Source organism: Hemicordylus capensis, chromosome 6 (genome assembly GCF_027244095.1).
Source record: "Hemicordylus capensis ecotype Gifberg chromosome 6, rHemCap1.1.pri, whole genome shotgun sequence".
In the NCBI taxonomy this organism is placed as follows: Eukaryota; Metazoa; Chordata; class Lepidosauria; order Squamata; family Cordylidae; genus Hemicordylus; species Hemicordylus capensis.
The window spans coordinates 115,368,345-115,389,622 of NC_069662.1; the positions used below are offsets into that span (position 1 = coordinate 115,368,345).

The window sequence follows — 21,278 nt, forward strand, 5'->3', positions numbered from 1 at the left end:
TACAAATCTGCAATGGGCACAGGGAAGAAGGGATTAGAAGGTTCTCAGTAGGGATGTGTGAATCAATTTGGGTACAAAATGATTTGTACACAAATCTACCTGTTTGGGGCAATTTGTGGACAAAACAAATCACCCCTGTGCTAGCTGGTCAGATTCGGACCCAAAACAAATTGGGGGTGATACGATTTGGGTACAAATCAAAATTTTTAAAAAACAATTCATGCACATCTTTAGTTATCAGACTCCAGATATAGCACATAGAATACTCAAGCTAATGTGCTGATCTTTAAAAAAAAACAAAAACAAAAAAACGGGGAAAGTGGCTTTTTTCTTTTAGCCCTTCCTGAATATCTAAAGCTATCTTGCACTGAATCAGACGACATTGGTTCATCTAGGGCAATGTCATCTACACCAGGGATAGACAGCCTTTAGTGTTCCAGCTGTTGTCGAGCTATAACTCCCCCCCGCCAAAATTTATTATGGCTGGGGGTGATGGGAGTTGGAGTCCAACAACAGCTGGAGTGCCAAAGGTTGCCTACCCTGATTTACATTGACTTGGCAGCTTTGTTCCAGGTTCTCAGCAAAGAGATCTTCCCAGCCTACCTGGAGATGCCTGGGACTGAACCTTGGACTTCCTGCATGTTTATGTTGTACAATTGAGCTATGGTCCTTCCTCATGTGAATGTCAAGTAGAACTGCAGATACGGTCAAGACTTAGGGAGGAAAGCTCAGAATTTATTTGAAGACTTTAAGTCAAGAGTATCTTGCTAGCTGTTTCTATACATGTGATATCAACCAAAATTGTGAGTAAAGTGTAAAGTAGGAGTACTCCTTTTAAAGTTTGTATTTTGAGAAACCCTGAGTATAATTGCCTATAGATTGAAGAGTATATAATCACACAATGACTCTCAAGGATTCATCATGTACTTCTCTGCTTTGGGGATGTGCAGTGTCACTTGCAGTGTCATGGAGGAGTTAGGGGAACCCTCTTTTGCCTAGGAGTGCAAGAGAGATTGAACCCTTCCAGTTTGCCAGGAATTAATTTGCCCCTGGAGACAACACCAGTGAACCAAGTGTGAAAAAGCAAATTCCAGGCTACATAGCTCATGCTACAGTAAACGAGGGCTGATCGGAAATGCTCTCCCCATTTTCTCCACCACATTAACAGGTGGCAACAATGGCGGTGAGTGGGAGAGGCAATTTCTGTGATGGGGGAGGAGTGAGAAAATTATTTTTTTTAAATCCCATTTGTTATTTTTCCTTCTAGAGAATGACAATTGTTACAATGCAGCATAATTCACGGGGCATTCTGGGGAAGAATTTATGGAGGTCCCATGCTGCCGCTGCCATACCATCATAGAGAAGCAGGGGGAAAAAGGACTGCCTGCCACCAGCCAAGGGTAAGACCTGAAACATCCTCAGAATTTAGTTGGGCTTCCCTTGAAACTACCTTCAGTTTCAGTCCTACTAAATTTTATTGGCCATCTCAAATTCAAGGCTGAAAAACCTTTAGTGAGAATATTTGACCAAGAATATTGGCCTGCAATAAACCAATTTATCTACAGATACCAGTGGCCTCTTTTCTGTTAGCTAAGCATTTAAGTTATTTTAACTTCTAGACACTTAAGTGATGGAGTCTGAACAAGGGAAAAGAGAAAACTTTAATGTTAAAGCAGACCAAGGCTGTAATTCTATGTACATTTACTTGGGAATAAGACCCACTGAACCCAATCGTACTTACTTCACGCATAAACTTGTGCTGCGCTTCTCTGAGTTTAGTGTTCAATGGCTGACATCCAGAGCAGCAGAGTAAGAACACGAGAAGCTGCATCCTTGTAGCCAAAAGCTTCTCCAGCAGTAGATTGCATGGGGAAGGGCAGCAATTTTGCTTATTTTCCTTGCCTCCAGTGCTCAGTGCCTTCCAGAAATATGTCCCTGACGGTCATGCAGTCCTCAGGGATATATTCCTGAAGGCACACAGCACTTCTAGAGGCATGGGAAATCAGCAAAATGTCCCATCCTGTGTATACATGCTCCGCTGCCGGGGAAGCCTCTAGCTATGTTAAAAGCAGTATCCATTGCTCTCGATGTCAGCCAGTGTTTTGTCCTGGAAACATAAGTTGGAATAACATGGACTTATTTTAGAATTAATTATGAAGTTGTGGGCATGAATTTAGCCTAGCAACAGCAACTATTTTAATTAAGAAAAAGCTTTACTCCAAACATATATCTTGTATATGGAGATTGGACTGCCTTCAAGTGGGCTTCTCCATTCATTCCAACAGAGGTGAAGTTCCATCATGTACACCACTCTCCATGCATGATGAGCTCTCCCCTCCACTGGAGTAAATGGAGAAACCCTTTTGGATGAGAGAGCTCTTTGTACATATATGCATAAAGGAAAACACCAGTGGTGGTGACAGAAAGGTTATGTTTTAAAGCTCTACGTTTAATCTAAATTTCTCCCATAGCCTAAATGACTTTAAAACATTTCACTGTCACCAAATGTCTTTACAACTTGCTATTTCAATATTTAAATAATTTGAAATGAGATGTTCTTCAAAAATATAATAGAAAAAATATCTGACATTTCTAACTTCTATATTGTTCGTGGTTTGAGTTTATTATCAAAATACAAGCTACATTGTTCTGTAGTGCCTCCTTTTCCTTTCCCCATCACTTTGCTTTTTATTTATATTACAAAATAAATTGCATACTAAAAGTGTGTGATTCTTACAAGGATGGGTTACATCTGCTGGAAACAGCTTGTACTATTTTGATCCCAGCTGAAGTAAAGTTAGTCGAAACTAAGGCAGCAATTCTACACACACTAAAGTGGAAGTAAGCCCCATGGTGTACAGTTATTCACACATGATGTTCAATGCATGTACAGCAGTACACACAATCTGTACTCTACTTTTGAAAGGTTCCGATCCCAGGTTCACTTTCAGAATGAATGCATATATAGTCATCCACACACAAACATGTACACTGTACAGATATCTGTATGCACATAATGTATGAATAGTGCTACGCTCTCAGGTATCAGAAGCTAAAGTAAGTGATTGGCTGTTATCTACAAGTCCCTTTGCTCAGCTCTTCATATACTTTTCCATGGTACATTTCTTGTCAGTGTGTTAGACAGTTATATATTATCATACAGGCATGTCCGGGCTATTTGGTAATGCTATTCAAAATGATGAGTTTTGAATTCATTATGCAAAATTTTCCCCCTACTTGTATTGCAGCTTTAATGTCTTCTTGACATATTACGGCAGAGCTTTAGCAGCTGAAAAGCCATTAAATCCAGTGGGAATAAGGCAGCTTACCGTGACCAAATGTCAATTGTTTATAAATTTTAAAACAAAAGCAGTTCCTGCTAAGTAATATTTTCCAACCAGTTAAAATGGTCACATTCATGACACAGGAATCACGAGTGTCTAATCCTAAATACATTTACTTGGAAATAAGTTCTATTGATTCAGGAATTTGTTTCTGAGTAAGTGTGCTTAGAATCACCACCATAGCATTTGACGTTGCACCAATGCAACCTGTGGATTAAATCCCCCACATTCCATGCAGCATAATGTGGGCAATTGAGCACTGCCAGCACTACTATGTGTCCGTGTGTGTGTGTGTGGGGGGATAAACTCTGCCCACACTGTTGTGGAACAGCCCTGTCAGGGGCATAACCATAATAGGGCAAAGGGAGACAGTAGTCTGGGGGCCCACTGCCTTGGGGGGCTGCCCAGAGGCAAGTCACACAACTGACTCCCCCAGCCGCGCACCCACCTGGGCTTCCTCCAGTTGTATTCATCCTCCAAAATTGATGTAAGTGTTAAGAATCTGGAGCTACTAGAACAGCATGTCTTTCTCTAGTACCATCAAATTTGCAAAAATAATTTAAGATGATGTTCTATTGTGGCACATAGGTGTTTTATATATATATATATATATATATATATATATATATATATATATATATATATATATATATATTTCAGCCTCATTTAAGATTTCTTTATTTCATGAGCTGAGCTTCAGTGAGGGTGGGGGCCGTTTTAAAATCTTGTCTCTGAGCCCACTACAACCTTGCTACACCCCTGAGCCCTGTTCTGCTGTAATATGGAAATAATGGACATTGCGTTGTGCCACTGTGCTTGTGCAACTTGAAGTTGCAGTGGAACAGGGCTGTTCCACCACAGCCTGCGCAGGGTTTACATGCATACAGTAGCATGGGTGGTGCTCAGCTGCCGACATTTCACTATGCTGAAAATTGGTGTCTATTTTTATTCTGAAAGATTAAAACTCCGACTTTAATTTAGCGAGAGCAGTCCTGCGTGTAGTACAGCTAGCAGGCCAATTTATGGTACCAGAGGAAAATGGACACCGTTTCCCCATGACTTCTTCCCATGCTGCTTCAGTAATGTATGGATGAAGGTAACATAGCTATGCAGCACCCAGGCCCTGTGTCTTTGTCCCCACAATGTGGTCCCATCACCCATCATCTGTTCCTGGAGCGGTATGGGAAGATACAAGGAAGAAGAGCTCCCAGTTGTTATGGTATGACAACCTTTTCTGAATAGCTGTTGAGTATCGCAGTGTGGTGCAGCTCGATACAGTAGGGAAGTGTACGGAACCAGCGGGAGGCAGCTCGAGGGTGGAGGGGGAGAACTGAGGAGGGTGCTCTTACCCCCCCTCCAAGTTGTCCTCCCCCCTTCCGTTGCAGTTTAAAAGAGTCTGCAGTTTAAAAGAGTCTGGTGGGGCAGCAGCATACCTTCCTGCCGCCCCATTGCCTCTTCGGATTGGAAGTGAACAGAAGAACCCGGCATGCATGCGCATGTTGGGCACATGAACATGCCACACTAGCTTATGCGCCCAACGTGCTCACATGCGCCGGGTACTTCCAGTCACTTCTGGTACAAGGAGGCAACGGGGTGGCAGGAAGGTATGCTGCTGCCCCACCGGACCCTTTTAAACTGCAGCACTGGTGGGGGAAATGCAGTGGGGGTGGGAGAGCACCTTCCCCAGTCCTTAAAGGTACCCCCCTGCCTTTGAACTGGTCAAACCGCTGGTCTTTCGAACCTGTTCGGAGGCCCATAAAAGGGCCTCCAACCAGGTCTGTGCAAATCCCTACTATACAGTGCTCCTTCTTCCCTGGATTTGGGCATATACTTTCTTCTTTTTTGACTGGCAACGCAAAAGAAAAATACAACTGACATAATTAGATTTGCCCTCCTCCTATGCTATGGATTTTACAGCAAAAATCTTACAAGGCTTTCCCTAGCATGGCTGACTTATAAGCAGACTTCACCTGTGGTTAAACTGCTTTTAACTTTTACTATTTATTAAAAACACTAAATCAGGTTCATAAAAAGTGTGCTTTTTTTTTTTTGGAAAAGGCGAAACCCAACGCAGCTGTGGATAAGTGGCTATTGAAAACAGGGACCAAGCCAGCTGTTTCTGGGTGAACGGGTGGTGGGCCTGGAGGCTTTTCTTCAACATTAGTGTTTTATGAAAGTTGAAAGACTTTCTGCAAGCAGAAAGAAAATAGGCATAAGAGTTTTAGTATGAAGGACAATAAAGAAGTTTTAGGGCAGAATGTAGAACTATATGGTTTTCAGAGGGAGACATAAAAAGTGCAGAGGGAAAAACAAAGTACACATGAAAGAGTCAGGAAACTCCGAGGAAGCTCAAAAAATCATGCAATTTAAAAAGTACGCACGTTTCATATTTTGCATTCATTTTGCATCTGTACAAGGGCACCATGGTGGTAGGCAAAAAAGAAGTGAGTGAAGGACTTGTGGACAAGAGAACACAAGAAAGGGATAGATGGCCAGGGAACACAATTTCAATCACTGCAGGATTACATGAACTGCCTGCATATTTTCAAATGTATCTCTGCAAACAAGTAGCCCAAGAAAACCTGGGGGGGGGGGACTTCAATACAAGAAAACAGACCAAATTCCATGTAAAATTCTGTGCATGCAGAATAGCAGAACATAAACAGCTTGGACAGAGGGAGAGCAGGATTAGTTGGGCATCTTGCCATAATTTGATGTTTGAGCCAGTAACTATGTGGAATATGGAAACATTCTCAAAACAGAAAAAGGTATGCAAGGCTATGAATGTGTTTGAGGGCCTGGTGCTTTCACAAAACAAATGTACTTATTGCGCTGTCAACCAGGCTTCCTCCATATATTTATGGCCCAATTACTCTTAGTTGCCTGTGTTTAATATTTCTGTTTAATATTTCTCAAGCCTCGTTTCAGCTAACAAGTGGCAGTTAAATTTGTTTCTGAGGTCTCAGCCTGCAAGGATGAGAAAGAACAAGACTATGTACAGGGACAGTTTGGTTAAAAACAAACAAACATAACAAGTAACTGGTACCAGAAAACTGGAGAAAGCACCAAAGCGTCTCCCAAGCTGATCTCATAGTCATTGCATAACTCCCTTTATTATTACTAAGTATAAAAGACATTTTAATAACTATAAAAATGAAACTCAGTCTTTCAGGGGTTGGAGAGTCTTCCAGGTCTGAGATAACTCTGCAAAAATGCCGTTAACAGAAAAGAAATCTGATATTTTATCACTGTTTCATAGCAGTTCCTGACCAACAGGTTTTAAAGGATTGGATTCATATCTGTTCTGTGACTTGCAATCTGGCTAAGCGTTGAGCTTCCGACAACATCACTGACTGTAGAGGAAGTTGTAATGGTGTTATGCTGGATGACTTGTTGTTGGGAGCAGGTGGGGATGGGACTTGCAGGAGGGCTACTTTCAGGACCTAAAAGAGAACAACAGAAGCTCATGTTAATGTGAGTAGAACCCCGCTCCCTTTTTTAAGAACTGCACATTACTGTTAAATAGGCAGCAGAATGTAAATGGGAAATAGGAAATCCGGGATCCAGTTATTAAAATTAGCTAGGCTTACACAAAATTTTAAAAACAGTGAAATGTTGCAATCCTTAGGGTTGCTTCAAGTTATGGTTAGAAGCAGGGATGCACAAGCACCCCAATAGTTTAGTTCAAAAAGAGTTGAGTTTCTGTGTGCATGCCAACTGAACACCCGCAAAAGCATGAGCTCTTTGGAAGCGGTTGATTCAAACACTCACAAAAGGTGCTCACGAAGCCTTGCCTGTGCTGCCTTCCTCTTTTCACGCCCCAAACTCTATACCTTTGGGGCTGGGAAGATGGGGCACTCCCAGGGCGCCACAGACTATCCCTTTCCACCTGTGATTCTGGGACAAAGAGCCATCGTCTCTGGCAGAAAAGGATGCTCTGCTGGTCCATGGGAGTGCCCACTGCTGCCTTCACCTTCCTCAATTCCAAAAGTAAGTAATTGGGTTTGGGGGCAGGGGAAAGGGAAGGAGGTGGCAGCTCACAGGATGCAGGTGAGCAGACGAATGTAAACATTTGCCTGGACTCCCCTTGATCCTGTTCACAAGCATTCAAGTAGGGGTGTTTGGTCTTCTGAATGCATAGTCTCGAATGCTCATGGCATCTCTGCTTAGAAGATACATTTATATCTTGAGTTATGTTTGTATTTAGCACTTCAAATCAATATAACAATACTTCAGTGTAAAATAGTAAATTAGCACTGTACTACTTGCATGTACTGAAGTATCATCTTCTCCTTTGGTGACATGTGTCATGGAGTCCAAGCTGCTCCAGCAAAATACCGAACACATAGCCTCTCCAGTCCAGGCTGCCACGTCTCCCTTTCAAGCACTATAACAGGGGTCTGATGTCAAGCTGGTAAAGAGAGGCAGTGCTAGTTCCAGATTTTCCCTAAAATAAGTGGTGCTAGGGAATCTGGAAGCACTGGGTTTTCTGAAGATGACACCCCACCCCTAGACTCCCTACAGGTGGAACAGTCTCTGGCGAGTGTAGGAGGCCTTCATTCCTCACATGCCGAGAGGAAGTTAGCTGGAACAAAAGCAAGCCTTACCCAACCTCTGCCACGAACTACCACTGAGGTGAATTATGCACATTCTGTAGCAACAATCCTGGGTTTACTACCAAATGCACAGTTGACTGGGAACCACAGCAAATCTTGGCTTTCCAACCAGCAAACACTGAAATTGCACTTCTGTTTCACATTTTTAGATATAAAACTATGGCTTAATTCTTACTGAGATTGCAAAGTCTGTTTCTGGGCTGAATCATTCCAGACTACATGTGGAAGCTCACATTACTGAATGCTTCTCCACACAAAATTACATAGGGGTGTGTGTGTGTGTGTGTGTGTGTGCGCGCGCGTGCGGTGGGGGTAATATTCTGTTATGTGTGTGCTCCAGTTTCAGTCTGAAGTGGTACAAGCCCAGACACAGGTTTATCAGATGATGAAAACTAGACCAATGGCAACAACCAAAAACCAGCAACACTCTGATTAAGTTACAACACTTGCTAGACAGAGCAATAGAAGTTGACATCATAAGTCTTAGAAGCTATTGGCCATTTCAGATTATTTGAGGCCCTACAAGACACCTTTTAGTACAAAGGTTGCCCTGAGTCTGATAAACTGAATTGTCAGTATAAAAGGATACTTTAGCACAGGTACTTCCACTATATGAGCAGGATTCAGACTAAGATAACCATGACTAAAGCTCCACACACACATTATCTTCAACACTTATACAAGTGTATATAGTGTACACAGGTACATAACTGTAAAGAGGTACAGTGATCTACACATTATGTTGAATGGGCCATAGTGAAAATGCACCCACCTCAATGTCATTAAAGGACATTATTAACAGGGATTTATAGCGTGTGTAGATGGGCAATTCAGAAGAACACCCTTCACATGCGATGTAAGGACATGCCAAGATCATGTTAGCATGTCCTTAGTGATGTTGGGGTGGACACATTCTTGCTGTGGCCGCAACATGTGTAGGGGTTGTTGTTTGTCTGAATCAGCCCAATGTCTGAATAGGGCTTCAGTCCCATTGAAATTAAAGACACTTCAGCTAGTCATGTCCCATGTATTCCAACAGGGCCTAGTCCTGACTAACTTCATGTGATCCTGCTCATTTAATTGTATTTATTTATTTATTATATTTCCATACTGCCCTATCCATCCAAAGGCTCTGGGCTGTATAGAAATGCCATTCCATGCCATTCATGAGATTGTTTATAGTATCTATTCAGAAACTGAGAGGTTAGTTGAAAAAGGAAAGGTACGATTAGTACGTAACCTCAGATAATACAAACATGTTACCTACTTACTTAGGTATCCTTGTGATTCTTTCTGCATGGCTGTTATTGGACAGTCTTTATGTGTTAACAACAACTGTTTCAGCTGTGCTACCTCATTTTTCAACATGGAAACCTCATTCTAGAAGAGAAGAGAAACTTACTTTAAAAATTGTGTAACACTTTCTGTTTGAGAAAACAGAAAAGTGGTTTAGAAATTTCTAAGTAAATGTTAAGATGAGAGTGTGTATACATACTTTTCATGGTAATGGGGTCACAAAGGATTTGACCATTCATGCAGGTTCCACACGCACACACACCCCGCCCGGCCACCCACAGAAGATACCAGTGTCATAGTCTGCAAGCTTTGTGTCTGTCATCCTATTTTCACTACGGTATTAAACCAATCCTTGCACAAGAGCAGACAATCTGTAGAAATATCATTACTTGTAATCTAATGAACTTCCCCATCTGCTCTGCTGCTCTCTGGGCATTAGTATCCCAGTATTTGCACAAATTGACAAGTTTCTCTCCTTGAACAGGATCTGGCCTGGTCTCAGATCTAATAGAAGAGGCAGCCCCCAGCACTGTTGGATGAGCACTGGTGGGGATATGTTCCAAGTATCACTTCACTTACTCTGTGTCCATTCTGAAAATTCATTATTTTAAATAATGATGTGTAACATTCTCCATATTTAACAATATGTTGCTCATGAAGTAATAGAATACATATTTTTAAAGAATTCTGACCAGCCCGATGATATCTCAACAGATGGATATTTAAATGCGCGTAACTCTTCCTCCCTCCCTCCCCTCCCTCCATGAGCTCTGTGTGCACATTATACTGCAGAAGGGGCTCAGGACTGGGGTAAAATAATGTCCAATATGACAAAGGACTTTTAATTAAACTGTTTTAAAAAGAGAATGACAAAGAATATATTGACTTGTCTGAAAATATATCTCTTCATCATTATGGGCTAGGTTAGTAAAGTCAGACAGAATTAATCAGAGATGGAAATAAGACATGGAAGATAGCTAATAGAAATTACTGCTTTGACTAATATCATCCCTACAATCTACAAGCTAATTTAGGTTTGCCATACATCACAGATCACTTCCATTCATTCAGAAGAGCCTGTTGTGAAACAGACCTGCTTGTAGCTTGATCATGCATACATATAGTTAGAATTAAATAAAGATTTATAGTTTAACTTAAATTTATTCAGCATATAATATCATATTGTATAGTCAAAATACTTTTTGAAGCAGAAAATAGTAATTTGGTACAAATGATCAGTTTTTGCAAGAAACATAATTTGGTTTCTTATTTATTTGCTGAATACATAAATTTATTTGTTCCTGAATAACTTTAAATATGTGTAGGCTTTTCATTAAACTGCTTTGATCTGGTGTACTACAACTGCAGTCTGTGTCAATAAATGTAACACTCAGATATTTTAGTTTATTATTAAAGGGCTCTTTAAATTTAAACAGCTTCTCTGCTTTTGCAGAATATTTGTGCCATATATTAATCACCATCTGCCAGGATGTTTAAGAAATCATGCCACCAAGGAAAATCTATGGGTTTTAACTCTTTATTCTTAAAGGTCAATAGCACATTGACCTGCAGCAATTATATGGTAGCATAGGGGAAGTGGTAATCATAAAAAGAGTGAAATGAGACAGAGGGAGGGAGAGTACTGATAACCAAGTCACAATTCACTAGGAAGTTTCCTGTATATACACCTCACTGAAATTAAAAGGAGTACTACCATGTCCTCACACTGATCCAAGTTGATGCAAAAAGTTTGCTGAGGAAAACTTCCCAATTGATTCTGCTCCAAATTTCCAGGAGGCTAAATAATTTTCAAGATTAAGAAAAATAATACTGTGATTGAAGCATGCGGCCATCCCATCAAAATTAAGAGGCTGATTCCAACTTCAATAGCGGACACAATGGATACTGAAGAGGTTCACAGATGCAGTTGCCAGGTCACCAGCAGACAAATATCTTCCTGGCAACTGCCAGAATGAGAAACTTCTCACTCTCATAAGACAACTTGGAGGAGGATGGAATGTTTCATCCAGCATGCACTGAGAACTCAGGAAAAAAAGAGATGAGTCAGTGCTTCACTTTGGAGACATACAGCAAAGATATGCTCACAGCTTCTGAGAGTACGTCCAGAGTCTGGTGTAAAGTGGAAGACTGCGCCCTCTGTGCATGCCAGGGGAAGGAAGTGGGTTGGTTTGGTAGTGCCCACAAATTTTATCTGGCTCCTATCTGCTGGTGCTCCTAACATAAGCACAGCAAAACATATGGGAAATCAGCTCAACTAAAGAGCTAAAAAAAGAAAAGTGTTCAGCAACTTATGACCACAACTTCCCTCTATTAAAAGTCTCGGGGGCGGGGGGGGATGAAGGGGTGGGGTGGGGGGAGCTCCTTACCTTGCTTTGCTGCTCCCCCCAAATTGTGCTGTGTCCCAGAATGCCCCCAAATTGGCCCAAAATCACCATTTTCTCTCTCTCTTTATACTTAAACTGAGCCACTTGTGGCTCCAATGAACAAAATGGCAGCTGGAAATGATCTCCACAGCCTTTTTTGGCCACAACTGACTCGCGGATATGCGAGGTCAATGTGTTTTTCTCTCTTTCCCCCCTGCATATACAGAGGTCAGGTGTCCTTTACTCGACCTCAGATACGCGAACCCGCTTACCGAATCCATGGATAATGAGGTTCTCCTGTATATTACTTCTGCAGACAGTACCAACCTTGAAAGGCCTATAAGAAATGTGTTCTAAACACTAACTTCTTCCTCTGTGTGTAAAGCTAGTATGTTAGGGAGCAGAATACTTTCTAACTTTCTCCATCATCTGCTACCTTTATGTGGGGACAGTTTGAAACTGAGGCATTTTCAAACGAGTGACCCACCATGCGCCTTCTCAGGTAGCATGGTGCTGTGAATCACTCCATAATTAGACAGATTAGAATGCTTGTATTGCTTTTTGTTAAGACCTAGCATTTTTGATGCGTTAATCCAGTGGTTCCCAAACTGGGATCCTCCAGATGTTGCTGAACTGCAACTTTCAGCATCCCCAGCTGGGATAGTAGTTGGGGATGCTGAGAGCTGTATTCAGCAATATCTGGAGGACCCCAGATTGGGAACCACTGCTTTAATCCATAGTAGGAAAAGCATCTTCTTGATGGGAACAAAGTATAGCCTATTTAAGGAAAGTAGGCAATGTTTCTGTACTTAAAATGCATTTTGGATGGTATACACATATACTAAAATAAAATAAAATTGAGGCAGAAAAAAATTAACATGAGCAATAAATTCCAACGCCTAATAATGCAAAAATAATGTTTGAGGCTGAATCCAGAAAAGTTCGGTTCGTCCTTCCATATCACTGTTCTACTACTTACTAGATATCCATTCCATCTGTAGTGAAAAAAGACATTGCTTCATGTGGTTTACTGAAAAACCTCTTTGTACATGAGCTACCAAAAAGAGTGGCAAGCAAAAAAAAAAAAAAAAAAAAAAAAGGCGGGGGGGGGGGGGAGTCCAGAGAGCCTCCAAATCTTGACACTCTTCTTGGCTAAAGTTCCCCATATATTTTAGTCATCTATATTGATTTAATATTTTCAGATTCTCTGTGTTTGCATTAGTAGCTTAATGTGTAGCAGCACCAGTTTAAATCAAGAAGGTCTTGGTGGTGCAGCAATTACCCAAGATGCAAACAGTGCCTCTGTGTCCTAGGCATGTAGACAGGAGCCCGCACCTGAAGTTGCATGTTTGTCTGGGTGAGTTCTTCTGCTTTCTTTTCCAGTGACATCACCCAGACCTTCCTCTTCTGTCTGCAGCGTGTGGCAGCTGCACGGTTTCGTTCCAGAAATTTCCGCCGCCTCTCATCTGGGTCTTCATCCACCACTCTCCTTCGGCGACCCCCGGTAGGCTGAGGGGGCTGTATCGTCTGGGTGGGCTGCATTTGTTGGGCTGCTGCTGATACCTAATGAAGAAAATAATTCAGTCAAGTAACCAGTAAGGATGGTTTCATAGTCAACTATGAAATAATAAAAGGGAGATGAACTCCAGTTTAAAAAATATGACCAGGCTATGCTCTTTGAAAGCAGACATTTTGGCAAGATATGAGAATGGCAGATGTTCAAAGACTTTACTAGATGCCCCTTAAATTACTCATTGACTAACAGCCTACATGGACCAGGAGGATGTTTTGGAATGGCCTTTTTGAATTGCAGCACGGAGGAAATTGTTTTTCTTTTTTTGCTCCATCTTATTAAAAATGTTTCATTTCATTTCAACAGCAGTAAAGAAAGCATTCGATTCAAGTGTGAAACATTTAGATCACTCCAGTGACAAGTATTAATCACAAAATGGAACAAATCTTGGGAGCTTAATTTCATCCATAATTTAAAGACATGACTTTTCCTTTGCACAAAACATAGGCCTTGTTTACATGGACAGTTATCCTGCAGTGTAACAATGTGTTAATTGGCTTTCACCTTGTATATATGAATGATATCTAAGACTGAAGCAAGTTAAAAGCTGGGAATGAAGTTGTTCATTTCCCTACAATGATGGGCTGATTTATTATTATTAATTTTTATCATTACAGCTACTACTAATGGATGACATGATGTGCAGCAATACAGCACCAGAATGCTCTGCCCCAGGGCTGCTGTGGTCTCGTAAGCTGCCCCAACACTGTTCAAAATGAGCAGCTGAGCAATCAGCGCTACCGCAATTACTCTCATTCAGGATAATGGGAGTAACTGTGGTAGCACCAATTACAGAACTGAGGTATTCATAACTTATATTCTGAACAGTGTTAGACTTACTTAGGAGTCCGAAGCAACCTTGATGTGGCACACAGTGGCATCGTACTGCTGTGTATCATGTCAGCCATCATCATCATCATCATCATCATCATCATCATTATTATTATTGGCTGACATTCTCCACAGGGTAATGCGGACAGTTCAGCACCAGCCCTGCATGTGTTTCAAACATTGCCCATGCTGTTGTGGAACACCCCTGTTCAGCTGTGACTTCATTTTAAGCACAATTGTGCGTGATGCCTATATGCTGCGGATAATATTAGCCACTATTACTATTACTATTACTATTATTATCTCATGGAAGTGCCCCAAATTGTAAGCTGAGTGCAGGTGAACTAAGGGATGATTCAAATATTCAGAAACATTGATGATAAAGTCCTGCACAGAAATGTAAGGCATGTGGGAGATTCCTCACCCCCATTTCCACCTATCCATGTCTATGCAGGAACAATATTTCTAGCCTAGCTTTCTTGTTGGTATGCTAGCTTTACAAAAGCAAGGAGTGTTAGAGATGGGTATGCTTTCAAGAAATCAATCCCTCAGGTGCCTTCTGATGTGCCACACAGGACTATTATTCTGTAGCTCTGAACATTTGAATCACCAGAGTTTGCAATTGTGCCTGGAATTGACATTTTACCTTGGCACCACAAAAGCTTTCAGCTGTTGGCTGGTTTCCAATATCAATAAGCATGGTAAAGTCAAAGGCTAGCATGCATTGAAACTCCAATCTGTGAACATGGGTGAAGCAGCAATGACCTGATAAAATGACTACTCACATTACGAAGTCAAGACTTGAATACTGTACTTGATGAAAATGTCACATGATCACTTCATAACATGCCCAAGATCAGCCCTAAGTTCAAATTGTAGCTAATGCCTAGGGTTGTGTGAATTGGTCCTTATTGTCTACGACCCCCATATTAACTCAAGAAGGTTTATGTTGAGTAATGCCAGACACATTTTTGCAGGGATATGGATGCTGCCTCCTTGGCAATGCACTGGAAGTGTAAAGCCCTCAGAGGTCTCTTTTAAATTGTCAACATAACATCAAAGGCGACAAGAAATTCCTTCTGAGTCATCAGTGGGTTGTTTATATTTATGGTTTATGGACACCAAAATCTTTGCACATGCCTTTCTCCCTATTTATTCAACCTATAAATACTGTTTTTAAGCTCTGCTATTCAGAACCGTTCTCTTGTACATAGAAAACAAACTTTTCCATGCCTTCTTGCTTTCTTTTAAATGAATAGGGATCATTTTCTATAAATGAGACTTACATTTTTGGTGGTATATAAATGGTTTAATTATTTATTTATTTAATTAATTAATTAAGAAACAAGCTTCTCCCAGTTATTGTACAGCAGTTCCAAGACCCATAAAGAAATGGGACAGAAACATTATCATTAGCAATATTTAACGTTAAGGGCTGCTGACAGGCCTAACAATCCAATAGCATTTGACGGATGGTGTATATAACATGTAGAATAAAGGGTGTTCTTTTCAGCCTCTCTTTCCTGTGGTGTTTGTAGATTCTTGGATGACATGGAAGAAAATGGGGACGGGCAGATCATCTCAAAGGCAGAGCATCTGCTTTGAATGCAAAAGGTTCCAGGTTCAGTTCCTGGCACCTCCAGGTGGGGTTAGAAAAGACGACTGCTTGAAACTTTGGAGAGCTGGTGCTGGTCAGAGTAAACAATACTGAGCTCAGTATACAGTCTCAGGCAGTGCTTGCACCATGGTGCAGTAAGAGTGGGCACCTCACCCTGCTTCCTCAGGAGTCACCTCACCTAACTGCCCCTGCTGCCTGCCCTTTGTGTAACTCCCCTGCATCCTAGCCTTGCTCCTTATGTGAACACTGGCCTTGCTTCCCTTGCCAGAACAGCTGACTTACTTTCTTCCTCATCCCCCAGCTGGCTTACAATCTACGTGTGCCACTCTTTTAAATTTCAGGACAGCAAAGGAGCTGGAGAAGATGAAGCTAATAGCATGGAGCAGCAGCCTCTCTTTGTTTCACTAAGATCCAGTAGCTCCCCCCATGCCTCCCACCAATGGACTTGTGCTCTTTGTCTGCTCCATTTTGGGAGCAAAGTGCAGGGCACCATCTGTTGGCGGAAGGTGTGGAAGGAAGAAAGAGAAAGTAATCCAGCGGCATTGACAGGGCCCTGCTCCATGAGGTCTTCGCTGCCTCTGACACTGACCTGCAATTTCAAAGAGTGGAGCCTCCAGAAGAAAAGGCAGCCAGTGAGATGGGGGTGACATTGATGAGGGACGCGAGGCAGGCATCAGTATTAGGGGGCAGGGCTGGTGGCTTCTTGGCTTTCGTCTCTAGTGGTGGAAAGCAGCACAACCCTCAGGGACATATTCCTGGGTGACACAGGGGTTTTCCAGGGGATGGGAAGGTCGTCAAAATTCATCCCTCCACATAAGTACTGGTTCTGAGTTAATCAATTCCATCCCTCAGCACTGGTGCATCTCACAGAGCATCAGCACTTTGTTAAGCTGTCAGCCACTGTTAACAAACTGTGATGATCCATGATCAGCAGAGAACAGTACAAAACAACTAAGTTGTTTCCAATGTCATCTCACAGAGAATTCATTGAAAATATCTTTTTGCATTAAAACCAAGCCAATACCTAGAAAATGGGTGTCCTATCTGAATCAGGCTAGCCAACTCAAAGCAACACATCTATCATGTGAAAAAGGACATCCTAAGTGGACTGGGTATTTGATCCCTGATCCAGTACATTCCTTCTGTTCTTTATAACCTAGTGCTACATTTGTACTCATTCATTTTAGCAACCCATAATTCATTACGCTCTGCATAGCTGTTGAAAAGTTTGAAATTTAATACAGGGGCATGGCATAAAATAATCAAAATTATGTCCAAGGGGCAACACAGCTTCTAGCAATTCAGATCATGCTTTGGATTTGACATGAACCTTGAAACTGAAGTATTTGGTTCAATAGAAAGAGTTGGTTAATAATTAGTAAAGTGTACCATAAGATTAATGTGTCTGCTGAAGCAGTCTGACCCCCAAAGAGGCCAGTACTAAGGGGAATTATAGATGGGTTTGGAAAGTAATAACCTTATGTTTATTACTCACTCAAACCATCTTTTATCCCAGTCAATGCCCTCTTCAAAAAGTGTCATTGCTTCTGTGTTCCCATGAGGAATTCAAACTGTTCTGTTGTCCAGAGAACTACCTGACCTATAGATCTTAAAAATCCCATTTCTCCTCTAAGCAACTCTGCACAGTGTTTTTGAACAAATATTGCTTTTATATGAGTAATACACGGTTGAAGCAATTCCACCAAAGTCAATGAACTGCACTGCTTCAAGGGAATTTTGACAACAGCAAGTATCTCCTGTTTCATGTCCCAGTCCGTATGTTAAATCTTCATCTGGTTAGACCAATGGTGTAATTAGTATGTTTTAAGTATCAGTTGTACCTAAGTGTGCAGTAAAGAGGCAGCACCTGATTTTCCATGGGCTGAAACCTTCGGTATGTGTTTGTAAATTCCAGAGAAATCAATGAACTTGATTTCATAAAATTGCTACAATCCAGCAGGAGCACTCCCTATGTGGCAACAGAGGCTGTGCATGTATTGCCCTTACTGTTTTAGTTTCAGATGTGCAAAAAGCATTTCAAGGAGATGGAGTCAGGAATCAGGGAGCAGTCTAAAGAACTACTAAATTTCAGTAGGAGTACTTTATTCAGCTTAGTCTGGACGTCAGTCACTATTCCTGCAATTACACTGTCTTTAACAGATACTGCTCCATTGCTTTCAACACTATGTACAAGTGTCACGTACATGTCACCTGTGTATGCTCACTGGTGTTTAAAGACAGGTCAACACTTCAGGTATTTGCTGTGGGAAACACTGGTGTAACCCAGAGTAACTGTTTCTGTTGCGTAAATTGCAGAGTTGCACTGAGATGTATTCATGAAGCTCAAAATTATTTCAACCAAAAATGTGATCAGTTTCTTTTGTAACATTCTTATACATTTGGCAAAATATGTATACATTTTTATATAAATTAGAAATCACAGTGTGTTAAGTTTTGAGAGTACATTTCTCATTTAATCCACTTTGATGTTGATTTTTTTAAAATTAAAAAAAAGTGCTAGACTATGTGGAGATATGAATGGTCGCATCTATGGGCTGGATCAAAAGATCTCTCTTACATGATCTCGCCATCGTGTAGAGAGGAAGGAGTCTGTGGTTGCCCACCATCCAGCCACGCAGTGCAATACCCTGACATCTGCATTTGGGAAAGGAATGCCTGCATAAAGCCTACCTACATAAAATTCAACACACATAGGCACAAATATTTCTGGGGGACTGACCACATGATTTGGCTTACATGTGCTGGATACTACACATGTGTGTAGGCTGTATGCAGATAGGCTGTATGCAACATTCTGTCCATGTATTAGATGCAGAGGCACAGCTGGTACACCAAGTGGATGGGGAGGGGCAGGAGAATATTTGCTCTGCTCCATAAAATGGGCTGGATGGGGGAAAGGTACTGTCTGATCTGTGCTTGTGATTAAATAAATGACTTGAGAAATTTGGGATCAAGTACACACAGAAGACAACAACCTGAGCATTTGTCACAGACTTATAATAAGCTGGCGGGGGGGGTGGGCCTACCTGTGCTTGTCCACCTGTGTGCAGTGGTGGATGTGGTGAGGTCTGATGATGTGCTGGGTGTGTGTGAAGGTGTGAGTGAGAATGGTGGTGTGGGTGGTTCTGCTGGTGATGAGGCTGCGGATGAGAATGGTGTGCTGGGTGTTGATGCTGGTGTGGGTATGGGTGATGCGGTGGAAGCGTTTGATGCTGATGTGGATGTGAGTGCATATGATGGTGTGCTGTCTGGTCCTGTCGGGAGCTCATCATTTCCATCATATGACCCATGGTGTTCATATTCCCATTTGACATGCCTGCAGGATGATGGGTCAATGCTGCCTTCAACCTCTGAAACATAAAATAAAGAGAACATTAAAATGAATACGTTGTCTGCAATTTGTAGCAACTATTGTCGATTTTATTAATTTACAAAATATATAGGGTATGACCCAGTCACAGTTAAAAACGTTCTGGTTCCACTAACTAATACAATGTTAACCACACTTAAATCTCTCCTATTGAAATCAAAGGGAAGTGCTTTTCACTTAAAGTCCCCTGCTAACTGAGCAAAGAGGCACCTTTTTAAAGTGGTGGTTCTTCTTTATTTAGCAGGTGGAGAGCAACTGGCCCTATCCATCCTCAGCACAGTATCCCTCCAGTGGCTGTTGCTAGTGTCTATCTTATGTTTCTTTTAAGATTGTGAGCCCTTTGGGGACAGGGAGCCATCTTTATTTATTTCTGTTTCTCTATGTAAACCGCTTTGGGAACTTTTGTTGAAAAGTAGTATATAAATATTTGTCACATTCTCATTCACAACTTAGGCTGGATCATGCCCATGGTCCTTAATGAATTGTGTTTTGGGGTTCACAGTGCCTATGAAGAAACACCCAGACATCTGAATTACAAAATAGTTACTCTAGATTCTTGAGATACTTTGACATATGCTTGAATATTTTGCTGCTAAAAAGGAGCAGGACATTCATTTCCTTAACTCAGTAAGCTTTCACTTTAAGGTAGTGTTTTTAACATTTGCTATAAATAAATAGTATAGCCTCACAAAATAACTTTATAGACTTGAGCTGCTTCACTACAGACTTTAAGCTGCTTCAAAGTGAAAAATAAAGGTCCAATTCAGACAGCATATTCTGTTAAACCACAGTTTATGAGAAGAGGGATAAGTGATGAGCTCAATGCTTCTTCCTTCCTTCATGCACTTGGTTTCATAGTAGACTTCTTTGCTTATTAATTTAGAGTTTGCTATGATGCTCACACTGGAAAATAGTGGTTTAAGAACTCCCTACAAACAAGCATTGCAAACCATGGTTTGATCCTAGTTTGCAGTCCTGATTTGTGAATTTGGGTGATACAACAAATGGTGGTGAAAAAACAAGGAAGTCTTCTATGAAGCTGAGTATATGAGGTGGTAGAGGAAAAGTGGGGGAGGGGGAGCACTTGAGCTTCTTGCTTGCTCCTGATCCAAGACACCACAGTGGGTTGGACTCGGCGTTCTAAGGTGTGCACATGCACTCACAAGTTTTTTGATGTCTACTCACTTAATTTTAGATCCCGCTCAGGTTGAATCAGGAAGGCCCCATTCTGAATGCACATGTGCACATACTGCCTTGAGACTGTCACTCAGAACAAAACTCATTCCGCACAGAGTAGAGGGACCAGTGCTGAACTAAGAAAGTGACATCTTAACTTGACAGGAGAGTAACTTTTTGTGAGTGAGTGATGCTTCCTCCCCACACTTCTGCGTCTTATTTAGAGGGCAAATGTACATATCCTGAGAAATATGCACATTCTTTGGGAAATAAGGACAGCACCAACAGGCAGACCAACAGAGGTAAACCTCTAAAGATGCTAGAAAATGATGTTTTATTTATTTATGGAAGCACTCAGAATTGCCGAACACTTTCTGAGCACAGCATATTCATTCTGAAATAGAAACAACTAACAAACTGAACAAATAGAATTCAGCATTATTAATCACAACAATAAACTATACATTTATTTATATATGCAGTCATATTGTACTGTTATAAAAGCATGTCCAATGGAACCTCACTATAAGAGATGTGGGGGGGAAAACCTGTCCAAGCATTCTCTGACGCTCTTTGGGAGGAACCCTGACATTTTCTTTGAATTTGACTTTCTAAACACACACACACACACACACACACACACACACACACACACAGCAATATTCTCAGAAAAGATGATTAAAACTCTACTATTCTATACATATTCATTACTACACAACTGTAATCAAAATAAGTGTACTAATTATTCCAGTACACTAAACTATGTCTCTATGTTAGCTATTATTAAAACAAAATTATATATTTTCTATTGATTCTTAAGAGAAGAGAGCGGGGAAAAACCCACCCAAATCATTATAAATGTAAGGGAGGAAAAGACAACACGGTTGTTCAAACGAGCAGCCCTACCTGGGTAGCAGTAATCCCTCTACTTTTTTTCATCTCTGTGTGGAATGAGTTTTGTTCTGAGCAGCAGTATCAAGGCAGTGTGTGTGTACCTGCATTCAGAGTGGGACTTTCCTGATTCAACATGAGCAGGATCTAAAATGAAC

General features: G+C 41.3%; 1 protein-coding gene and 1 long non-coding RNA gene across 10 annotated transcripts in view; one reads left to right on the forward strand and one right to left on the reverse strand.

Moving 5' to 3' along the window:
• The first annotated feature begins 953 nt into the window (after positions 1–953).
• On the forward strand, positions 954–15,487 carry LOC128330220 (uncharacterized). The gene is made up of 3 exons (XR_008310013.1): positions 954–1,400; positions 13,024–13,144; positions 13,520–15,487. It is a non-coding gene; the product is annotated as an uncharacterized LOC128330220 (long non-coding RNA).
• CREB5 (cAMP responsive element binding protein 5) overlaps positions 4,055–21,278 on the reverse strand; it is a 358,942-nt gene continuing 341,718 nt past the window's right edge. For 6 of the 9 annotated variants that reach the window (XM_053262690.1, XM_053262691.1, XM_053262689.1 and 3 more), the window contains 4 exons: positions 18,710–19,033; positions 12,976–13,203; positions 9,232–9,340; positions 4,055–6,787 (listed from right to left, as the gene is read on the reverse strand). In XM_053262690.1, coding sequence (XP_053118665.1) covers positions 6,624–6,787; positions 9,232–9,340; positions 12,976–13,203; positions 18,710–19,033 — 825 coding nt within the window. In that variant the 3' untranslated portion in view covers positions 4,055–6,623. Of the gene's footprint in view, positions 6,788–7,474; positions 7,930–9,227; positions 9,341–12,975; positions 13,204–18,709; positions 19,034–21,278 lie in introns of those variants that run through there. The other 3 variants (XM_053262694.1, XM_053262695.1, XM_053262692.1) reach the window with 3 other exon arrangements.